This window comes from Hemiscyllium ocellatum, chromosome 13 (genome assembly GCF_020745735.1).
Source record: "Hemiscyllium ocellatum isolate sHemOce1 chromosome 13, sHemOce1.pat.X.cur, whole genome shotgun sequence".
Taxonomy (NCBI): domain Eukaryota; kingdom Metazoa; phylum Chordata; class Chondrichthyes; order Orectolobiformes; family Hemiscylliidae; genus Hemiscyllium; species Hemiscyllium ocellatum.
Genome location: NC_083413.1, coordinates 35,903,846 through 35,926,582, shown reverse-complemented (window position 1 = coordinate 35,926,582; position 22,737 = coordinate 35,903,846). Strand labels below are relative to the sequence as shown.

General features: G+C 40.3%; 1 protein-coding gene across 2 annotated transcripts in view; it reads left to right on the top strand.

The window, feature by feature from the left end:
• The window catches only part of mcf2l2 (MCF.2 cell line derived transforming sequence-like 2), a 237,069-nt gene that overhangs the window by 179,659 nt on the left and 34,673 nt on the right, over positions 1–22,737 (top strand). The window contains exon 24 of one of the 2 annotated variants that reach the window (XM_060834749.1): positions 19,177–19,251. The exons of the other annotated variant lie outside the window; for it this stretch is intronic. Within the exon in view, the coding sequence (XP_060690732.1) occupies positions 19,177–19,251 (75 nt within the window). The remainder of the gene's footprint in view (positions 1–19,176; positions 19,252–22,737) is intronic. 2 annotated transcript variants of the gene reach the window in all.

Here is a 22,737-nt window from a genome sequence, read left to right as displayed (position 1 = left end):
CCCCCTACAACCCACCCTCCCATCCTGGCACCTTCCCCTGCCACTACAGGAACTGTAAAACCTGCGACCACACCTCCTTCCTCACCTCTATACAAGGTCCAAAAGGAGCCTTCCACATCCATCAAAGTTTTACCTGCACATCCACCAATATCATTTATTGTATCCGTTGCTCCCGATGCGGTCTCCTCTACATTGGGGAGACTGGGCGCCTCCTAGCAGAGCGCTTTAGGGAACGTCTCTGGGACACCTGCACCAATCAACCACACCACCCCATGGCCCAACATTTCAACTCCACCTCCCACTCTGCCGAGGACATGGAGGTGGGCCTCCTTCACCGCCGCTCCCTCACCACCAGACGCCTGGAGGAAGAACGCCTCATCTTTCCCCTCAGAAGACTTCAACCCCAGGACATCAATGTGGACTTCAACAGTTTCCTCATTTCCCCTTCCCCCACCTCACCCTAGTTCCAAACTTCCAGCTCAGCAATGTCCCTATGACTTGAACGGACGTGTACTACCTGCCTATCTCCTTTTCCACCTATCCACTCCACCATCTCCTCCCTGACCTATCACCTTCATCCCCTCCCCACTCACCTGTTGTACTCTATGCTACTTTCTCCCCACCCCCACCCTTCTCTAGCTTATCTCTCCACGCTTCAGGCTCTCTGCTTTTATTCCTGATGAAGGGCTTTTGCCCGAAATGTCGATTTCGCTGCTCCTTGGATGCTGCCTGAATTGCTGTGCTCTTCCAGCACCACTAATCCAGAATCTGGATTCCAGCATCTGCAGTCATTGTTTTTACCTCCTGAAAGCTCAGTCCCGCACAGTATCAGCAAACCGCAAGCTTACTGCTTAATAATCTCATTTCCAGGAAGTTACACTGAAACATTTATCTCTGTATTAAAACCTACAAGAACAAAATTTGAGTTGCTGAGATCTATGCTATAACCACAAATCTGTCACTGATATCTTGATAATCAAATGTTCTTTCAACGTGGTTTTATTTTGTTAATGCTGCTATTTTTGAATAGTGTAGGCTGAGGAGTGTGCTTACATATTAATATTGCATGACAGCACCAAGCCACGTATACAACCACAGACATATTAAAGTATAGTATTGGTTTTAAACCGCCTCTGAAGTTGCTTTCCATTCAAGGCAGTTTCGAGTGAGTGGGTTGAGCACAGTCACAAGACCTCAACTCAAGGCTGGGGCATTTTGTCTCCTGTACCGGATGTGCAAGCTGTTATTCAGTTGTTTTCTACGATAGGTAAAATGTTGCAGTGAAAGCTATGCCTTACAAAGATTGTTGTCTGGCACCAGATGAAAGTTCATCATTAAGAAGGTGCATCACAAAGAGTGTGATTTCAGGAAAACCTCTCAGTAAGTGGAAGAATGGATGACAATGAAAATAGAGGCCACAGATTTCCTATCAGTTCCTCTCAACTCAGCAAATAAGATACTTCCATTTACTTAAGAGGGTCCCATTGCGATCCTGACAGCTTTTGAATTGCCTTCATTTGTGGGAATGTTTAGATAATTTTCTTGTTGAGGCCTGAGTTAAATTGCACTTCAGGTCTCAATTGACATGGACTTCTGCTAGTAACTCATGAGCAATTTAGCCAATGAACTTGTAAATAACAGATGAAATAGTGATAGCCAGATTCCATGGACAATTAGATTGTTAGGCTGAAGTCTCCATTTTAAAGACCTTTGTGTCCCATCTCAACTGGCAGTGTCACTAATAATTCATAGCAGTTAGATAAGAAAAGCCTAAATTTTTTTGTAACAATACTTTCCATTTAACATTGCAAAGTGTGAAATGTTGAAAAATACTTTGTGATCACAATACTATTGAATAATAAACTGTAAAATAATATATGGATTTATAAGTAAAGTTGTCCATGTGGCTTTAGGCTTGAAACTGCATTATTAAACTTAGCCTAAACATTTGACCAAAGGAGAGTTTTTATGCTTTCCTGCACGTCTGCAATGTTTGTCCAGAAAATAAGACTAAAAAATGTCTAAGAAATGCCCACATGAGAAAAGAAACGCATGTTTTCATGCAAAGGTAAGCTGTGTACACTTAAGGATATTCCAATTTTCCTTCTCACCTCTTCCTCTTCCTCTTTCCTAGCTGATGTTCCTTCCAGTCATAACCTTGATCGTTCATCTCTTGCTAAAAAGCGATTTACATTGCAGGGTCTTTCCAATCGCAGACCTCCACAGAAAGGTAAAGCAACTAAGTGCAACTGGTGTAACTTCAGTGTCCATCCTATACCGCATGGCTCTTCACCTTTCTAAACAACTATCTTATCACTCTTACATACTTTTCCATTTGTACTCTATAAGGTATATTTACTTATGTTTTATGTATAAGTTGTGCTTCCTAATTTTGTCATCTGAATTTCATTGAACTCCTGTCATCTATTTTATAAAATCTTACAATGCTTTCAAATGTCAATATTGCTGCAAGGTATCACAAACCCTAAAATGTGAACAATCATTTTTTACTTTCTGCAATGTACAACAGACACCATTTCATATGTTTTCACCTTGACTCTGGTAAAATAAAACATTTCAAAGTATCTTCTGGCTGAAAGATTGACCACCAACATAGACATCTTCCCTGTCAAGTGTCAAGTTTGTAAATACATGACTGTTGATGCAACATAATCCAGTCAAAAATTATGGCACTGGAAAAGCACAGCAGGTCAGGCAACATCCGAGGAGCAGGACAATTGACGTTTCAGGCATAAGCCCATCATTCTTGATTAGGGTTACCATTAACCAACTGGACTTGATATATAAACACAGGTCTATTATGGTGAGTAACATATCTCCTCACTCCACAAAGCTTGCCCAACACCCGAAAGGTATACGTCAGGACCATGAGGGATTCCTTCCGCTTGTCTAGATAGGTGCAATCCAACAACACTCAAGAAGTCTGGCACCATTCAGGATAAAGCAGCCCAATAGATTGGCACCACATCCACATGCATCCATTCACTCCTCCACTGATGCTCAGTAGCAACAGTATGAACTATCTAAAATTTGCACTGCAGAAGTTCAGTAAGGCTCCTTAGACAGCACCTTTCAAATCCAGAACTATTTTCATCTAGAAGCACAGGGCAGCATATTCATGGTAATGCCATCACCCAAAAGATCCCCTCCAAACTACTTATCGCCTTGACTTGGAAATATATCTCTGTTCCTTCAGAGTCACTGGGTCAAAATTCTGAACTTCCCTCTCTAATAGCATTGTGGCTCTGCCCACAGCAAATGGACTGCAGCAGTTCAACAAGGCTGCTCACCACCACCTTTTCATTAGCAACTTGGGATGGGCAATAAATGCTGGCCCAGTCAATGACATCCACATCCCATGAATGAATAAAGGAAGCATAGGAAAGCAGCTGTGAAACTGATGATGAAACTCAAGTTGAATCACCATCTCCCTTTTAACCTTGAGATCCGTTGTTCTTTCAAAGTACAAAAAGTTGAACATTGATTGTCTAAAAGTCCAACAAACTCACATATCCCCATATAAATCATTAACATCTAGAATGAACTAAAAATTATTTTTTTATTACTTCCTGGGATATGGGAATCACTAGCTAGGTCACTTGATTCTTTTTTTGTCCAACTCTAATTGTTCTGGAGAATTTGGTGGTGAGCTGTCTTCTTAAACCATTCAGGGCCTGTGGGTGTAAGGACTTTCAAAGTGCTGGTTGGAGGAGTGTTCCAGGATTTTGACCTAGCAACAGCACAGGAATGGTGTCATATTTCTGAACCAGGTTGGTGAGTGGTTTGGAGGGGACCTTGTAGGTGGTGGTATTACAATGCATCTGCTACCTTTGTCCTTCTAGATGGAAGATATCGTGGGTTTCGAAGATGCTATCGGAGGAGCCTTAGTGAGTTACTGCAATGCACCTTGTAGCTAATACACACTGCTGGCACGGTGTTTTGATGGAGAAAGGAGGGAATTTTGAAGATTGTGAATGGGGTCCTAATCAATTCGGCTGCTTTGTCCTCAATGATGTCAAAGTTTTTAAGTATCATTGGAATGCACTCATCTCGGGCAATGGAGAATATTTCATCAAACTGCTGACTAGGGCATTATGGTGACAGGGACCTGGGTTCGATTCCAGCCTTGACTGACTGTCTCTGTGGAATTTGCACATACTCCCCATCTCAGCTTGGATTTCCTTCCACAGTCCAAAGATGTGCAGGTTAGCTGGATTGGCCATGCTAAATTTTCCCGTAGTGTGGGGGTTAGCCATGTAAATGCAGAGTTCCAGGGATAGGGTAGGGTTGGCTCTGGGTGGTGAAGGCCAGGGTGAGATGTTCTTCAGAGGGTCAGTGTGAACTTGATGGACTGAATAGCTTCTTTCTGCACTGTAGGGATTCTATGATTGTATCTTATGGATGTTGGATTGGCATTAATGAGACACGAGGTGAGTTACCCATTGCAGAATTCCTCTTGCAATTGCAATTCTAATATGGCTGGTCCAGTTCAATTTCTGGTCAATGGTAACCCCTCAGGATGTTGATAGTGAAGGTTTCAGACAGGGTAATGTTATTAATGTTATTAAACCAGGGTCAATGGTTAGATTCTCCCTCATTAAAGATGGTTATGCCTGAAACTTAAATAAAATAATGAACTACAGATGCTGAAGATCTGAACAAAAATCAGAAATTTCTGGAGAAAAGAAGCAGGTCAGGCAGCATTTCTGGAGAAAAAGCAGAGTTAATATTTTGGGTTCAGTGACCAGATTTCTGAAGAAGGATTAGTGAACTCAAAACATTAACTTTCCTTTTGCTCCACTGCTGCTGCTAGATCTGTTGAATTCTCCAGCAATTTCTGTTTTTGTTATTGCTTGTCACTTGTTTAGTGCAAATTTTCCTTGTTACTTGTCAGCCCAAGCTTGGAAGTTGTCCATGTTTTGCTGCATATTGTCACAGAGTGCATCAGCATCTCAGCAGTCATAAATCTGATCAGTATCAGTAGACTGATAAAGCAGTAATTGACTTGGTTAGATTTGCCCTCTTGTTTGTCCACAGGACATACACAGGCAACTTTCTACTTGGCTGGATAGATGGTAGTATTGTAACTATACTGAAACAGCTTGGCTAGGCGCAGTTGATTCTGAAGCTTCTGTAGATACTGACCGCCTTCTGTTGCCAAATGCTATTAGCACTTTTGCAGTGTCCTGTGCCATCATTTCTTGTGGAATGAATCAATTTGGTTGAAAACTGAAATCAGTCATGCGGGGTAACTCATGAAAAGACCAGATTGGGACATCCAAGGTATATTTGCCTGAATATGTTTTGCAAATACTTCAGCTTTGTCTTTTGTACTGATGTGCTAGACTACTATGTCATTGTGGATGGGGATATTAATAGAGTCTTCACCTCCTGTCAGTTGTTGAATTGTCCACTGCTATTCATGGCTAATTGTGGCAGGATTGCAGAGCTTAAATCTGAGCTGTTGTTTGTAGGATCATGTGGCTTTGTCCATTTCATACTGTTTCCACTATCCGACGTGCAAGCAGTCTTGTGTTGAAGTTTTACTGACACTTCATTTTCAGCCTGACATCAGTAATAGGGAAAATGTTAGAGTCTATTATAAAGTATTTAATGACAGAGAATTTGTACAATAGAGACAGGATTGGATTGAGTCAGCATGGATTAGGAAAGGGAAGTCATGCCTAAGAACTGGAATTCTTCAAGGATGTAACTAGAAGAATTGATAAGTGGGAACCAAGGATGTGGTTGACCTGGACTTTCAAAAGGTTCTTGATAAGGTCCCGCATAAGGGATTAGCGTATAAACTTAAAGCGCATTGGATTGCGGAGTGGTGTACTCTCATGGATAGAGAACTGCCTGGTAGACAGGAAACGAAGAGTAGAAATAAATGTTTTTTCTGAGTGAGAGCCAGTGACCAATGGGGTGCTGCAGGGATCAGTGCTTGGTCCTAACCTTCCCTCTAAACTGCCCTGTTGTGCATGTGTAGCGGCTTCAAGGTTCCACACATGGTGATCACCAATCCTGGCATTGACTTCCAATTACAGAAGTCAATGCCATGCACAAGAAAATACAAAGGGTTGCACAGTTGGCAAGAAAATTAGAGGGACTGCTGCTTAGTCCGCAGCTATTCACATTATGCATTAATGATTTAGGTGATGGAATTAAATGTAATATCTCCAAGTTTAGAAGGGTGAACTGTGTGGAAGATATAGATATGCTTCATTGTGATTTGAACAAATTGAGTGAATGTGCAAATGCATGACAGATGACAAATAATATGAATAAATGAGGCTATCCACTTTGGAAGCAAAAACAGGATGGCAGGTTTTTATCTGAATGGAAATAGATTGGAACAGATGAGATGCAATAAGACTTGGGTGTCCTTGCACAGCAGCCACTGAAAGTAAGCATGCAGATGCAGCAAATGGTGAAGGAGACAGAAACTGGCTTGTCTTGCTGCATTGTACAGGGCCTTGGTAAAACAACACCTGTAGTACTGTATGCAGATTTGGTCTCCTTATCTGAGGAGTGATGCTCTGGCTTTGAGAGAGGGCAATGAAAGTTTACAAGACTGCTTCCTGGGATGGCAAGACTGATGTATGAAGAAAGGTTGTATCAGTTACATCTGTATTCATATATACGTCTATATTGAGTTTATAAAAATGAAGGGGAATCTCATTGAAACCTACAAAATTCTAATAGGACTAGATAGGGTTAACACAGCAAGGCTGTTCCCAATGACTAGGGATTCCCGAAACCAGAGTTTACAGTCTAAAGATATGAGGGTAGGCCATTTCTGACTGAGATGAGAAAAAAGATCTCCCCGAGAGTGGTGAGCCTGTGCAATTCTCTGCCACCAAAAGTAGTTGAGGTGAAAATATTGAATAATTTCAAGAGTTCTTTAGCTCTGGAGGGATCAAAAGATATGGGGCAAATGATGGAACAGGCTACCGAGTTGGATGATCAGTCATGATCATATTGAATCACGGAGCAGGTTCAAATGGCCTACTCCTGTTCCTATTTTTCTATATCTTATTCTTATTACATGTTCAGATGATCTAATTTCTTGTTTTTCCCTCAATCTATGTGAGAAGTGCATGACTATGCAAAGTGGCCAGTCATATAGCATGGCACAATTTGGAAAGGTTGTTAAAAACTGAATGATCTATTCATGAAATTATGTAAGTAAACAAGTAGGCTTCAGCAGTGGGATTAAAAAGTCCAGATCTGTATCTCCATTTACTGACAGATGTAAATTTCTTTGTATTTACATTTCCTTCCTCAAAATTTCACGTTACATTCTATTTATAAATTTCATAATCAGTTCGTAAATATTTACATTAGCATATATATTCGAAATCTGTGAACCAATAGTTTCAAAGAACATAATTGAATCTAGTCCACTCTATTCTAATGATTATTGATTGTTTAAATTGTGCATCAAATCATCCAGTAAGTGTTTCAGGAACAAAATATGGCATGATATAAGTCATTTTCCATGTTGCAATTTGCATGTCTTCTAGTACAATTGTAGAAAGTGTAATACAATGAGAGTATATAATCAGTATCAATACTCTCCTTCACATAAAATAATTTCTGCAATTGTGAATACAGAATGTTTATTCCCAACTATGCGCAAAGCTTATTTTTGAAAGCTATGGGTTGGTGGTGGAGTAAGACTGGTGACTCATCTGTGACACCTAACACTCATGCACTGGCCCCAGTATGACTTCTGCCTGTTACATAGTCTTACGAAGCTGCCTAATAAGTACTTGTTACACAGCCCATTTAACAACCCAATTATCTTATTCACCTTGTTAGTGCACCTGTTAAAGCTCTGCAAATTCACTTTAAAACTGACATCTTCTTTGAAAAGAGCAAAATACTGTGGAGGTTGGAACTCTGAAATACAACAAACAAAAATCAAAAAAGACAGAGAGAGAAAAACAGAGTTAATATTTCAGGGTGATGACCTGTGTACACTGTTCTTAATGTTGTAATGGATAAGACTCAACTGAGTGGGTGGAATCTTGTTTTATTGAAACAAAGAGTGAAGGTGGGCTTAGAAGCTGGAGGTGTTTCTGTTTGAGAGTAAAATGTTTGTAATGAGGTCAGCTAGATGGACCTCATAGAATATGAGTTCCCTGATTAGGGTTGTTAATCTGGTCCAATCAGGGAGCCCTGGCTGATAGATTTCAACAGGAGTGTCAGAGGTTCTGCTCACTCTGAGAGCTGGCTCTGAGGGAGCTGGCTGAGTATCAAGGACTTTCCACATCTAAATAAAGGGTGACTCGGTAGCAGGATACCAGCCTCTATGGAGTTATTTCATTGGTGATGACAGAAAAGCCAGCTCCTGAAGAAGTTTGCTTGCAACAGTCGTCTTTGATTTGGGTAAGCAATTCTGGCATCATGTCATTAATTGGAGACGTGACTTGTTCAATTCTGCTGTTGAAGACTGAGTCCAGTATGTGGAAAGAATGTGTTTTTTTTCCAGGCAAATGAAAAATAACAAGTAATTCTCCAGCTTGTGAATCTGCAGGGTTTTTTTAATGATTATTAGGAGCCTAACTTTCCCTGAGACACCAGATACTAAAATACTTCTGAATTTAGTTCAGGAATATTATGACTCAAGCGACCTCAAAATCTGAGATGCTATTAATTTTACTCAGCAATTCAAGAACCAGGGGAATCGGTATCAGGATTTTTGGCAAGGTTAGGATGACTGACAGAGGCATGTGACTTTGGTTTAACCCTTAATGAGATGCTGAGAGACCATTGGTATGTGAGATTAATGATGTAACTATGCAACAGGGTCTACTAACTGAAGTCCAAATGGATTTCAAACAGGCATTACAATGAGCTTTATCATTGGAAAATGAGGCAAGTGGAGCTTGTGAGTTCCAGGGTATTCCGATGGAAGTGGACCCCCTTGCCAGTCTGATTGAGCTTGAAGAGCACCACTTGAGTGAGAATAAATGCATAGCCTCACTCAGAAGATATCCTGCACAGGGGGACTGTAGGTCAGCCTACAGCAAAACTCCAGAACGAAGCCAAGCCTCACCAAAGTTAAAAGTTCCTTCATAATCTGGGCCAGCAAGCCATGGTAGTTGCTGCCATGTGGACTTAAAACAGAAAAGGATTCCCACTAGACCTAAATTGAGTAAGAGAACTATTAGGCCTGCATCCAGGAGAGTGCGCACCATGTAAGGTCCACCAATATCTGGTCTGGAGCAGTTCAATTGCTTAGCAACATTCAAATCAGAACCAATCAAAATAAACATATAGTTAAATGGTTACCCAGTTCTAATGGAGGTTGATACTGGTGCAGCTGCTTCAGTGATCACAGAACCAGTCTTTAACAAATTTCACTCTGGACTCCAATCCTTAAGTTTGCACAAGACTCAACTAGACTGAGAACCTATAACGGAGAGCCTTTACAATTAACGGTACAAATTTGGCTCCGGGCAGATTCTGGTGCAGATACCACTGATTGCAGTAAAAGGCTCGGATCCAAGCTTGATGGTACAAAATTGGTTGACAAAGATTCACCTAGATTGGCTCAACCTTTTTCATTTAGAAAATGGCTGCCTGAGTGAAGTTCTAATTAAATATCTGAAAGTTTTCAGCAAGGTCTAGACACTATCGAAGGAGCCAAGGCCACCTTGTATGTTGACCAGGAAGTAATTTTATGATTCTGCAAAACCTGCCCAGTGCTATTTGCCTTACGTACAGAATTAGAGGCAGAAATCAGAAGACTGGGAAGCGAAGGAATCATCAAACCAGTCCAGTTTGCAGTCTGGGCAATATCAGTCAAACCGGTTGTAACCGATGGATCGGTTCGCCTTTATAGGGATTTTAATCAAATGGCAAACTGTTTTTGACTGCTGGATAAATACCTAATACCTTGCATACCGGATTTATATGCAAAGTTGGCAGGGAGGCAGTTCTTCATGCAACTGGACATTAGCCATGCATAATTGCAATTGCAGTTAGATGAGGATTCCCTGAAGTAAACTCTGTCTTGTTTAGCAGAATCTTGTATCTGGCATTGGCATTCCTGATGCTATTTCACCACCAACCCCTCTCCCCACCCAGGTCCAGGAAGATCAGATTTAATTTGGTGGGAAGTCCTGATGAAAGGTTCTGACCTAAAAGGTCAATTCCTCTGCTCCTCAGATGATGCTTGACCTGCTGTGCTTTTCCCAGCTCCACACTTTATCGACTCTGACTTTCCAGCAACTGCAGTACTCACTATCTCCATTCTTCTCCCCATTAGCAACTCTGGTGGTGTTATCCTGTAGTTGTGTGAAGGTAGTCCTATAATTAAATAGGAATCAGAACAGTTTGGTATCTAGTGAGGCTGTAAGCTGTTACTTTAAGCCTGTCTTCAAAGTTTCAACTACTCTTTCTGCCAGATAATTGGATGATGGATGGTACAGAGCTGTTCTTATATGACAAATACCATTTGACTTAGGAAATACTCAAATTCTCTGCTTGTTATCTGTGGCCAACATTTCCAGGAGTCAGTGTGTTGCAAAAGATGTACGCAGCTTTCATATTGTGTACCTACATATTGCATGCCATTGCACCTACCCAAACTTTATACATCGCTGGACCTGATCTTGCATCGACTATGCCTTTTACCCATGGAGGGCCATTCCCATGGTTTCTACATCAAACTTCATCCCCTGAAGTAAGCTGTCTGTCTTGCTTAGCAGAGTGTTGTGACAGACATGGTGTTCCTTAGGCCATTTCAGAGAGTAGGTCAGACTTTTTTGCGCAATTACATCTTTCTCAAACCATGCATGGGTAAAACACTAAATTTTATTTGCAGGCATCAGAAAGTTCTTTCACCCTCCACAATTTTCCAGCTGCCATTTATAAAATGCACCTGGACAGCAACATTTTGTTCTCTGAATCCTGAGAACATGAATCAACTTCTCATCATGCCCCCACACCACCTTTGCACATATCACAGACCAAGCAAAAATCTGTACCAGGTTTTAGTAATCCATTCTTAGAGGCTCTTCTAAAGGTTTCGCAGAAGGGTAAGGAGCTTTTTGTTTCCCCCAAGGATGGCAACAACAGTTCATCCTGACTGATGCATGATTGTTAAGTGGAGCACTGTATGCTCATGCATAAAATTGGAGGGCTCTTTTTAAACATGCATTCACTTGCAAGGAGCTGAAACAAAACACTAATTCTAGGTTGGATGTACAAGTAACTACAATACCATCCACTATCATTAAGTCAATAGGAATAACTATTGATTCCTAACAAGATCAGTGGAAAGAAATCACTGTTCTGTATCAGCCATACTGGTTACTTACTAATAACATGGGCTTTCACCAAGTATTAAGATGCCAGCATCCAAAATGTAATCCCATTAAATTTTGGTAATAAAAACCAATATATGATTGGCCACGTAATCATCATGTTATAGAATTCATTATATAAAAAAACTACAACATTGCATACAAAATGTCTGTCAAATCTATCATCCTGTTTCAGTCACTTGTTGCAACTGTGTTGTGGGTCTACCTGTGCATGTACAGATAAAACATGGAGGCCATTTTTTAGTGGTGGCACGCTATCTGTGGTATTGCCAACGCATCCTCTCTTCTGGTTAGCGCAGCCCTGCACAGTCTAGCAGCTACAGGAGGAAGAAATATTCAAGGTTTCTGACACTCAAAGGAATGCTGGTGAATAGGTCTCTGCTGAGCCCAGTCTGAATGATGACCACTGAACTCAGCCATCAATGATCTGACAGAGAGGATTCATATACTGACAGAGAAGCATCATATACGGACTGGAGCAGAGGTGGTCACCTAGGTAATGTTTGATGTGGTGGTTGTGCCATGTGAGCACATGGCTGCTTCCATGGAATGGAGCCAAGTCCCTCAGAACAGACAGTATCTAACTCCGCTGCTCGATCCATGGATGTATTCATTTACTTAGACAAGAGGTAGCAGAGTGAACTTAAACCTCCTTCCAGAGCACCATGCCCTCAAGGGGTGAAGGAGGTGCTACTGTGCAATGAGAGAGAGGAGGAATGATGGACAGGCATCTATGAATTGTTATCTCCAGACATTCCAGAGGTATCCGGGCAACACCACTTCCTTCTGCCAGGAATGCAAATTCCCATGATGTCGGGGTGAGGAATTTGCACAGAATCTGGTAGAAGACCCTCAACTGGTCAGAGCCCTCCTGGACCCATGTCACAATAGGAGAACCACCAAAGTCATCTGAGGCAAGCTGGAAAAGCTGTTAGCAGGCTTTCTCAAATTGAATTGTGTCTATCACAATGTTAGAGTATAGTAGTAGGAAGGGAACAATTAAAGCACCATGTTATCTTTAGATGCACAAATGTTAGTTTCCTGTGCAACTATACACTTGACTTAAATATGGCACTTTTATGATAGCCTCCTTCAATCTGTTAAGGCTTCAGAGTAATTATGCTTTCCTTGTAAACAAACTCGAGGAATGCTGACCAACATATACACTCACACGCACATAATGAGGAACAATGTAAAGAATGCTGAGGCTATCACTCTTGCCTTTTGGTATGAACATGCCCTCTAGGTGGGGGGGGAGGGGGCGGGGGGAGGGGGAGGGGCTTAAGCTACATGATTAGGCTTTTCAAGCATCTGCAGGTAGCTGCAATGCCTTTGGTGTACCTTCTGTTGATACACTGCTTGATAGGGCTAAAGAGTCAGGTCCCTCTCTTCAGTCACTACCTGTTACTCCATAGCTACAGTCCTGATACTCGCATCTTCAGGTCTGTTGGTAATAACCAATCCTCCTTCTTCGTCTCTTCATTATCATCGACTTCAGCAATGCATGTTCAGCTACTGGGCTAAGTTGGAGTCAAAAAGTGTGGTGCTGAAAAAGCACAGCAGTTCAGACAGCATCCAAGGAGGAGGAGGGTTGACATTTTGGGCATAAGCCTTTTATCAGGAATGTGGGGTGGGGCCCAAGGGGACTAAGAGATAAATGGAGGGGAGTGCTGGGGAGGTGGTGGTAGGTAGCTAGGAAGGCGATAGGTGGATGCAGGTGGGGGAGGGGAGGGGGTTACCTGGCTTGGAAGAACTGATCTGTGGAAAAAGTATCAGGAATTAAATGCTTGCCTTCCAATTACCATATACAGTATATTCGACAATTGTCGATCTCATGTAAAAGTCGGCCCCTATTTTTGGCCAAATAATCTGGAATATTCCACATATCTCATGTAAAGGTCAACCCTAGTTTTTACAGAAAACAGATCAATGTTTATGAGTCAGTGTGCTGGCCATCACATCCCGCTCCAGCTTTCCAGTCTGCCAGGTGTTCTGCTTGGCTCCTGGTCTTCCAGTCCGCTGGCTGTTGTGTTTCACTCCAGGTTTTCAGAATTACTGTAATTCATTTTTATGTTCTGCTCCAGATTTTCTTTATTCATTTCAAGATCAGTTGGGTTTCTGCTAATGATATGCTGTGAATTTTGACGTGCATGAGTTTCAGCCCCTCAAAAGTGGTATCCATGTAATAGTCGACCCCATAAATTTAACCATAAAAAGTAGTTAAATAATTCATCTATTACTCAAGTATATATGGTAAGCTCTTGCCATAGTCAGGCCATCTTTTTGGCCCCTATCAGATTGTTCATATGTTGGGTAAAAACCTTCCCCACAGTAACCTCTACATAGATGCATTTTCAATGACCCACGATTAAACTTCCTTTTCTTGATGTTACTATGAGCAAGATCTTTGTAGCCATGTTCTTTACATTAATTTCCATCCATGTAGCGATTAAAACAGTCTGATTCTCGGTGACCTTCACTACCTCTGCAATACAGGACAATAGCCTTCATTTCCATCTCTTTCACTTTCAAGTGAATGAGTCTAATCCGGAATAACCTTCCCGCTAATACAATCAGCACTTTTCGTGAGTCTTAGATCCTCTTCTTCTCAGAGTTAAATAAATCATAAGACATGGTTTGATTGTTGATATTAGGAATTGATTGCGCTTATTCTTCTTTATTCTGCAGTGAGTGCTACCCTTCAGTACTAAGGCCATAATTCAGTGCTTGTGCAAACCTATTTTTCAATTAATATTTCCGTTGCTTCACTTGGGTCTGTTTGCACTGTAATGGAACATATACAAACAGATCTCAAGCCATTTTCATTTGTATGTGCACCCCTTGCAGGTCTTCCTTTTACAAGATGATTCAAGATGGAGATGATAGTTGTACATCTTTTCATTTGATTTATTCACATTCTACCCTCTCCCTTTGCACTTCACCTCCCCCCTGCCATCACTGCAGATGGCGTTTCTCTTTCCTCTGATGTGTTTTTTTCCAATCTCCAGTTGTGAATATCAGCCCTTTCATTATCTCCCTTGATATTCTTGTTCTTTCTTTGATTCATTCCAATCCAGATTCTCATGCCCAGCCTTAAATTTACACTGCAGCTTATTCAATTCACCTACTCTTTCATCCTCCCTAATATAGCCCAGTTAACCCATTTTGTTCCCCATCCTAAATCTGCAGTTCCAACTCTTCCTTGTCCTCCTTGCCTCATTACTGTGATTATTCCCTCATCATCCAGTGTCCTCCCTCCTTTCCCCAAGATTCTTCCAGAGCCCCTGATAACCTCATCCTTTAAGTTGCATCCCCTATGATTGCTTTCTACGTAGCCCATCTTTTCATGGATGTTTTGAGTACAGCCCCCTTTTGTGTTACACCTCACTTGCCTGCCCCAGTCAGGTTTGCGAATATAGTCAAAGTGGAGCCTCCCTTGGGCAGGCTTGTTAACCTAATCAGGCTTTTCCCTTGACACTGTAATCATTATGAACAATTAGCCAAACCACGAAGGGCCAGATAGGATTTCTCATGAGTTGGTTGATCCAGTGAGACTTCACTCTTTGTACTGTAAATATTTAAAAAGCATAGACAAAACTGCATGTGACTGATACTTCTCATGAGCTGGTTGACCCGATCAGGCCTCAACCAGCATTTGCACAAAGAAATGGCCTGCTTATGAAGGACCTATGACTCTATGACCAAAGTTGCTGAAGAGGTTTATAATCACCAGAGAGTAGAGGGAAATTCTAACCACAGTAAGTTCATGATCATACATAAAACAGTGTTTGTCATCATGTGTTGCCAATTTTTGCCCAGCATGAACATAGTTTCAGCAGGATAAGCTATTAATGAGTACCCATGACATGCTTATAATGCAAAGGATGTTCCTAACCATCAGAGTTGAAAAGCAGCTCACCCACCTTCAAGATTCTAATAAATTAGTACCAAAGCCTAAACTCAGAAACTGATTTTGTGCCTGTCCCACAATTAAGTTCCCATACCTATTATTCTAAAACTTCCAGAATATTCTGGATTCAATGGAGTCAGTGGTAAGGGAGTCACATTTTTAGCTGGGTTTGAAGACTCTAGTTTTACATTTCCAGTGTTGAACTGAAAGAACTTATGAGTTGACTATCCATGGCTTGACGTAATATACGTGTCCACAATCAGGGGCTTGAGAATAGAGGAGAAAGCGTTGAGCAGGTTACTAGTAGTGTATATGTAGGAATACAAAGCGTGGAGGTACTGGCCATATTTTTTCAAATCCCCCTCAGAAATTAAGCTGAATCCAGAACAGTAAGGTATTGTAAATGTTATATCTTTGTTTGAAAAAGAGTATAAAGATAAACCATCAACCAAAAGATAGTCAGTTTAACTCCAGTAATGGGAATGCTTTTAAAAATGATGATTTGGGACAGAATTAACAATACTTGGACAAATGTAGATTAACCAAGAAAAATCAGCAAGGATTAAAGGCAAATCATATTTCACTAATATAACTGAGTATTTTAATGAGGCAATATTTTAATGAGTTGATAGAGTAGACAAGAGTTTTCAAAAGCATTTAATAAACCATACATGACAGGCTTTGGCAGTAAAGTTGAAACCTGGATTATAAAGAATAGAGAGCAGCGTCAATGCAAAGTTAGCTGACTGTCTGGAAACAGAATTGTGGTGAATAGTTAAAGAAGATACACAATTATGTTACTTGGGATCTTATATATGAATGACAAACCTAGCTGCCACTCATTCATTTATACAGGCTGTGCTCAAAGGCACATCCTTTTGGATTATTATCTGTTGATGTTTCATCCTGAGCCATTTCTTTGGGAGGTTTTTTTACCAGTGCCTTCCACTCTCACAAACATGGCAAATAGGCAGGTCAGACTCAAGTATGCAAAGCACAATTTCAAAATTTGACATGATGCAAAATTTAGAAGTATCATAAACTATGAGAATAATGAAAGACTTCAAGAGGATGTAGAAAGGTTTGTGGAATGGGAGTATGGTCAATGGAATTTAATGCAGGACAGTGTGACATGATATATTTTGGTAGGAATAATGAGGAGAGACAGTCTGAAATGAAGGATATAATTCTGAGGGGGTGCAGGAACAGAGAGATTATGTGCGCAATTCAGTGAAGTGAAAGGACAGATTGAGAAAAGGCATGCACGATTCTGGACTTTACAAAATGAGGCTTAGAGTGCAAAAGCAAGGGAGTTATGACATCTCTTTAATACTGTTTGGTTTGGCCTCAACTCAAATATGTTGTCCAACTCTGGGCATGACATTTTGGTGCATATGAGAGTGATTGTGGAGATGAAGTACTTCAGTTGTGTGAATAGATTGAAGAAAATGCAGTTGTCCTCTTTATGGGAAAATAGAAGATTGAGAGGAGATTGCAAATCATTAAAAATTCTTCACAGAGTAGATAGAGGGAAACTTTTCCCTTTGGCAGAAATATTGAGAACCAGAAGACAGAGATTAAGGGTGATCCATAAATGAAGCAGAACAGAATTTGAGCATTTAGGATCTGGAGTGTGTTAGTCTGAGCATCATGGACACAAGTTCTGCAATGGTTTTCAAAAGGGAATTGGATAAACATCTGAAGAACAACATGCAGTCACATAAATTAGGAACAGAAATAGGCCACTTTATCCTTCAAGTCTGCTCCGCCATACTATAACATCATGACTGAAAGAGTTGTTACTGCCAAGAGTCTATAGTAATAAAAGTTCTCTTGCATTTTAATTATAGGTATTCTATGATTCTATGTGGAGGTTGAATACTTCCTTGCTGACAATGTTGCTAAATGTTAGTGCAAAGGAAGGTTAGGAAACCAAAATAGATCTTTGTAGTGGTACCAGATGTGATATTGCATCAAAGAAAGTAAGCTATCGCTATAAAAATATTGAGTGTATTCAAACAATTGGGAACGGAGCAATGTAAGAGCCTCCCAAGGGACTGAATAGCAGAGAAGAGACATTAAAGGAGAAACTTAACTAAGGCTGACAACAAGGATTGATTCTTCACTGTGCCACAGTCACATCTGGCAGTGGGAGGAGACCTAGAAGGCCACTGAAGGGTGTCTGTTGGCCCAAGCATGGGTGACTTCCCTAACCCCTCTTCTGCCACTGAGAAAATACCAGCATGTTCGTGTAGGCAATAACCTCTCCCAGAGGGGCATAACATTTCATCCAATATATGTTTAGCTGTGCAAAAGTTGAGACAGCAATAATTGGAGCCTTGAGGTTTAAAATGGCATGGTTGGCATCAAATCAGTGTTACATTTTGAACAGTATTCCACCTTGTAGTAATTTATATCTTCTTAGATTATAGCATGGCAGAGAGAATGAGCAAAGGTGACTCAGAACAAGGCAAACTGCTGAAGCAAGAAGCTATAGCTGTCAGACAGTCCAAAGTGAAATTCTTCTCCCTCAACCTCAATGGAATTAGGTATCAGATGTCATTGAGAGGTCATCACTGAAATTTATGGTTACACCTGCTGTAACCATAACTGCATCCTCACAGCAGGACAAATACACCATTTCCATTCTGTGGTAGTAACTGTAGCCAGAAATTTGATTCATCTTGCTCCTTTCAGTGAATCATGTGATATTTGCAGCATCTGCTCGTTCACATGTGCACTAAAACTAATGTGTTATGAACCCCGTTGAGGCTGATCACTTTGAACAGGAGATTTACATTCCTAATGACCAACTTAAAGGAATTATACCATATTTGGCCATGTTGTGAATGAACCAGTACTTGAGCAGAATTTAATGTTTTGAGTCTAATGACTCTTCATCAGACACTCAAAACGTTAGCTTGCTTTCTCTCCATGGATTCTACCTGATCCACTATGATCACCAACACTTTTTGTGTTCAGTACAGATTCCAGCATCTGCAGTAATCTGCTCCTACCTGGACCAGAACTTTCTTAGAAGGAACGCCTTCAGGTGCCCCCCACCAACCCCCCCCCCACCCATCCCCACCCCCACCCCCACCCAAGAGCTTAAAAGGATCAGTATCAGGTGAGCCTTTCTCCAGCTGAGGACCCCAAAATATCACAACGTGTCTACCTAGAGCTGCCAATATCTCAGAGGCCAGCAGCTCCAGGAAAGAAGCTAAAAACTAATTTCATAAGCCTCTGAGAAGAAACAAGAAACAGCTTGCTGAAATTTAAATTTCTTTTTATTTACACTGAATACAAAGTAAATGGACTATTGCATAAAAGTGTATGCATTAGCTATGTGCATATATGCTTAGTCATAATAATTTCATTATACTCATCCATAATATATAAACAACATTCACGTTGGAGAACAGTGGATAAAACAATTTGTTCTATTGCTCTCACTTTCTACATAATGCTTGTCATCATTTTTAATGACTCCACCTATTGTTTTCTTTATTTACTGGAAAACATTCCTGATCATTCAGTGTAGTTGGTGTGAAGTGTCAAAAGCTTGCAAACAGCATTTCCAGTTGTTTTCATTACTTTGCTGTATAAATACAGTTCAATTGTATTTACCTCCATTAAAGCAAGCTAAAGAAGACTACAAGATCCAAATGAGGTAGATTTCAAGTGAAAGAAAAACATCATAAAATATTTATTTTTAAAAAGAAGGTATGTACTTGAGAAATAAAAATATTTTGCTGATACTATTTCGTAGATTAACTGTACAAAGGAATACAAGCAGAACATTCTGGTTTTATTTGCTGTATCTGACCAGTTTTGACCACTATTTTCCTGCTTCATTTCCTAGTCTCTGTTCTAATCTTTGCATGCATTGATTTTCTGTATTCTCAGAATCACAGTCTAAGGAGCCAACTGTAATTCGCCGCATTTCCTTAGCTTCTTCTGTCAGTGCTTCACGAAGTAAAGGTACATTCTAATTATCATTACCTACTGCTCAGTTCCCAGGTTTGACTAAATTTGATTGTAACTTTAGGGGAAATTGCACCTCTAAAGTCCTGTATAAAACACTGTATAAAACTTGAACTCCTTACTTACATTGGAGAAAGCTGCCTTACAAAATCCATATTGAGCTATGCAGATTTCAAGGATAATACTCTAATTTCTGCCATTCCAATTCAATTGATACAATTAGCAGTCTCATTGTTTGTTGGTGGATGAACAGCAATTATCCATAAGATACCTGTGCTGTAAGGAACATCATCATTATGTGTTTCACTCCAACTGGGCGGCACGGTGGCACAGTGGTTAGCACTGCTGCCTCACAGCGCCTGAGACCTGGGTTCAATTCCCGACTCAGACTGTGTGGAGTTTGCACGTTCTCCCCGTGTCTGCGTGGGTTTCCTCCGGGTGCTCCGGTTTCCTCCCACAGTCCAAAGATGTGCGGGTCAGGTGAATTGGCCATGCTAAATTGCCCGTAGTGTTAGGTAAGGGGTAAATGTAGGGGTATGGGTGGGTTGCGCTTCGGCGGGTCGGTGTGGACTTGTTGGGCCGAAGGGCCTGTTTCCACACTGTAAGTCTAATCTAATCTAAACTGGATCTCTCATCTGTTGGTGACAAAAAGTGCTGTTTGCTGTGTTATCCTGAGTCATAGCCCATAATAATTGCCAGCACAGATTTGACAAGCTGAATGCTCACCTTCTGTGTTGTAACCATTTTTTGAAATATGCCATCCTTTAGTTGGATTGGTTGCACAACACATATTTAGTGGAGATAAAATTAAAAATAGTTACTAAAAATACTAGAAAAGAATTATAACAAAGTAAGTATTGGACAAACTTTAATGCAATTATGTTTTGTATATGATTTCCACAAAATGAAATTAGGGATTCACATATCACATTATTGGGCTAATTTCCAAAGAAGAATAATTGAAAACTTTTATAAACACACTTACTTAATCCAAAAACGTTCAGGTTGCTGTATGCATTAAATTTCACTCTGCATTCATGTATGTTTTAATTCATTTTCCTATTTGCTTCCCTTTTCTCACCTGCTATCCCAAAAGTTCTGCTCTGTCCTTGGATATAGTTCCACAGGTGCTAGGAGCATTGCAGTATCTAAGATAAGTGATCCTGTTTATGTACGAGTCTAAATGACAGAGAATAGCAACAAGTTTTTCAACTTCTTCTGAAACAAATTGTGGCACTCCAATGTTTTCTTGGGCTTAGATCAGATAACCCAACAAAATCTTCATATGGAGCTTCAAATTTGAAATTTCTATTAACTTGAGAAGTGTGTACTATCTACAAAATGCACTGCAGGAATTCACCCAAAGATCCTGAGATAATGCCTTCCAAACCACAACCACTTCTATTTCGAAGGTCATGAACAGTAAATACTTGAGAAGACCACCACCTGCAAGTTCCCCTCCAAGCCACTCTCCATCCTGACTTGGAAATATATCATTGTTTCTTCACTGTCACTTGGTCAAAATCCTGAAATTACTCCCTTAATGGCATTGTGGGTCAACCTATTGTCTGCAATGGTAACAGAAGCATCTCACTATCACCTCCTCAAAGGCAACAAGGAATGGGCAATAGATGCTGGCCTAGCCAGTGATGCCCATATCCCACAAATGAATAAAAACAAATACTGTGCTTGGTGTAAACAGTGCTTAAACAAAGTTTTATCAGTGATTTTCTTTGTAGCTAGCTAATTTTGCAATTATCAGTTTATGTCACACCTGCATAGGAACTGCATACTCAAAAGTACTCAAAGTAGCATTTAAATATAACTAAATTCAGTGGTTACTATTACAGTAGTATATTCACCTGAAATTTGTGGCATGATAAACATTTTCCACTTCACTGCTTTTATAATCATGCAGAAGGTGCAAAGATGCAAAGTTTGACATGCAATCTGCTCATATGTGATGTGAATTGTTGATTGTGGTTTGAGTTTCCAAATAAGCTACATACCACACAGGCCAGAGCAACAGTTAAAGCATACATTGTTAGCCATGTCTCAGAGATAAAACACTAAGCAATAAGAAGTGAGAATTTACTCAGGAAATAAGGTAGAAGTGATTAATAAACTCTTCAGCTACTAAATGCAGAAAGACTCAGGGTTTGTATGTGGCAAATGTTATTCATGCCACACAAGTGCCAGTCAATAACCATTGCCAACAAGAGGGAATCTAACTATCACCCCTTGACATTCAATGGCATTTTCACCACTGAATCCTCCATTGCCAACATGCTGTAGATTATCATGGACTAGAAACTGAAATGGACTAGCCATGCAAATACTGTGGCTACAAGAGCAGGTCAGCGGCTAGGAACACTGCAATGAGAATTTCACGTCCTGACTCCCCAAAGCCTCTCCAGCATCTATAAGACACAAATCAGGAGTGTGACTGAATACTTTCCACTTGCCCACAAGACTCAAAAATATTCTGAAAGTAGTAGAAATTCAAGGGGCAACCATTGAGGGAAGACTTTTAAACAATCGCAATCATAAAGAAAATGTATTCAGAAAACTAAAAGCTGACAAGTCCACTGAAGCTGATGGCCAGCATTCTGGTATCTTAAAAGAAATAAGTTCAGAGATAATGAATGCATTGGTTCTGATCCTACAAAATTTAGAAAATAGGTTCTAAAAAGTCCTAGCTGATTGCAAAACCACAAGCATAAGCTCACTATTCAAGAAATAAGCAAAACATGAAGTAGGAAACAATAGCCCGGTAAGTATTTGTCATTGGGAAAATGCAAGAATCAATTTTTAGGAATTAGTATAAGGACATTTAGAAGACCATAATATCATCAGGCAGAGTCAAGATGGTTTTGTGATTTTGTGAAGAAAAGACATTTTGACAAATGTATTAAAATTTGGCATGTGGAATAGAATGTGGAAAAGAAGTGAGATTGTCCATTTAGGCAGGAAGAATAGCAAAACAGAATATTATTTAAATTGAGAGCAACTACAGAATACAACAGTACAGAGAGGTCAGTACAGAAATCACAAGAGGTTAACATGGAAGTACAGCAAATAGTTAAGAAGACAAATGGAATGTTGACCTTTATGACAAGTATAAATGTAGAAAAATCTTGCTACAACTATGTAGGGTATTGGTGAAATGTCTCCTGGGGTAATGTGTGCAGTCTTGGTCACTTTATTTAAGAAGGAATACATTTGCATTGGAAGCAGTTCAGAGAAGCGTCACCAGGCTGATCCTTGGGCTGAAGGGGTTTTTCTTATGGTAGAACAGATCATGCCTAAGTTACTTGGAGTTACAAAGAGGAGAGATAATCTCAATTGAAAGATACAAGATTCTGAGGGTGCTTGACACGGTATATTCTAAGAGGTTATTCTCCCTCCGCCATGGGTGGAGGGGGGGGTTGAGGGGAAGGGGAAAATCTAGAAGTGGAATGCACAGTTTCGAAAAAAAAACGA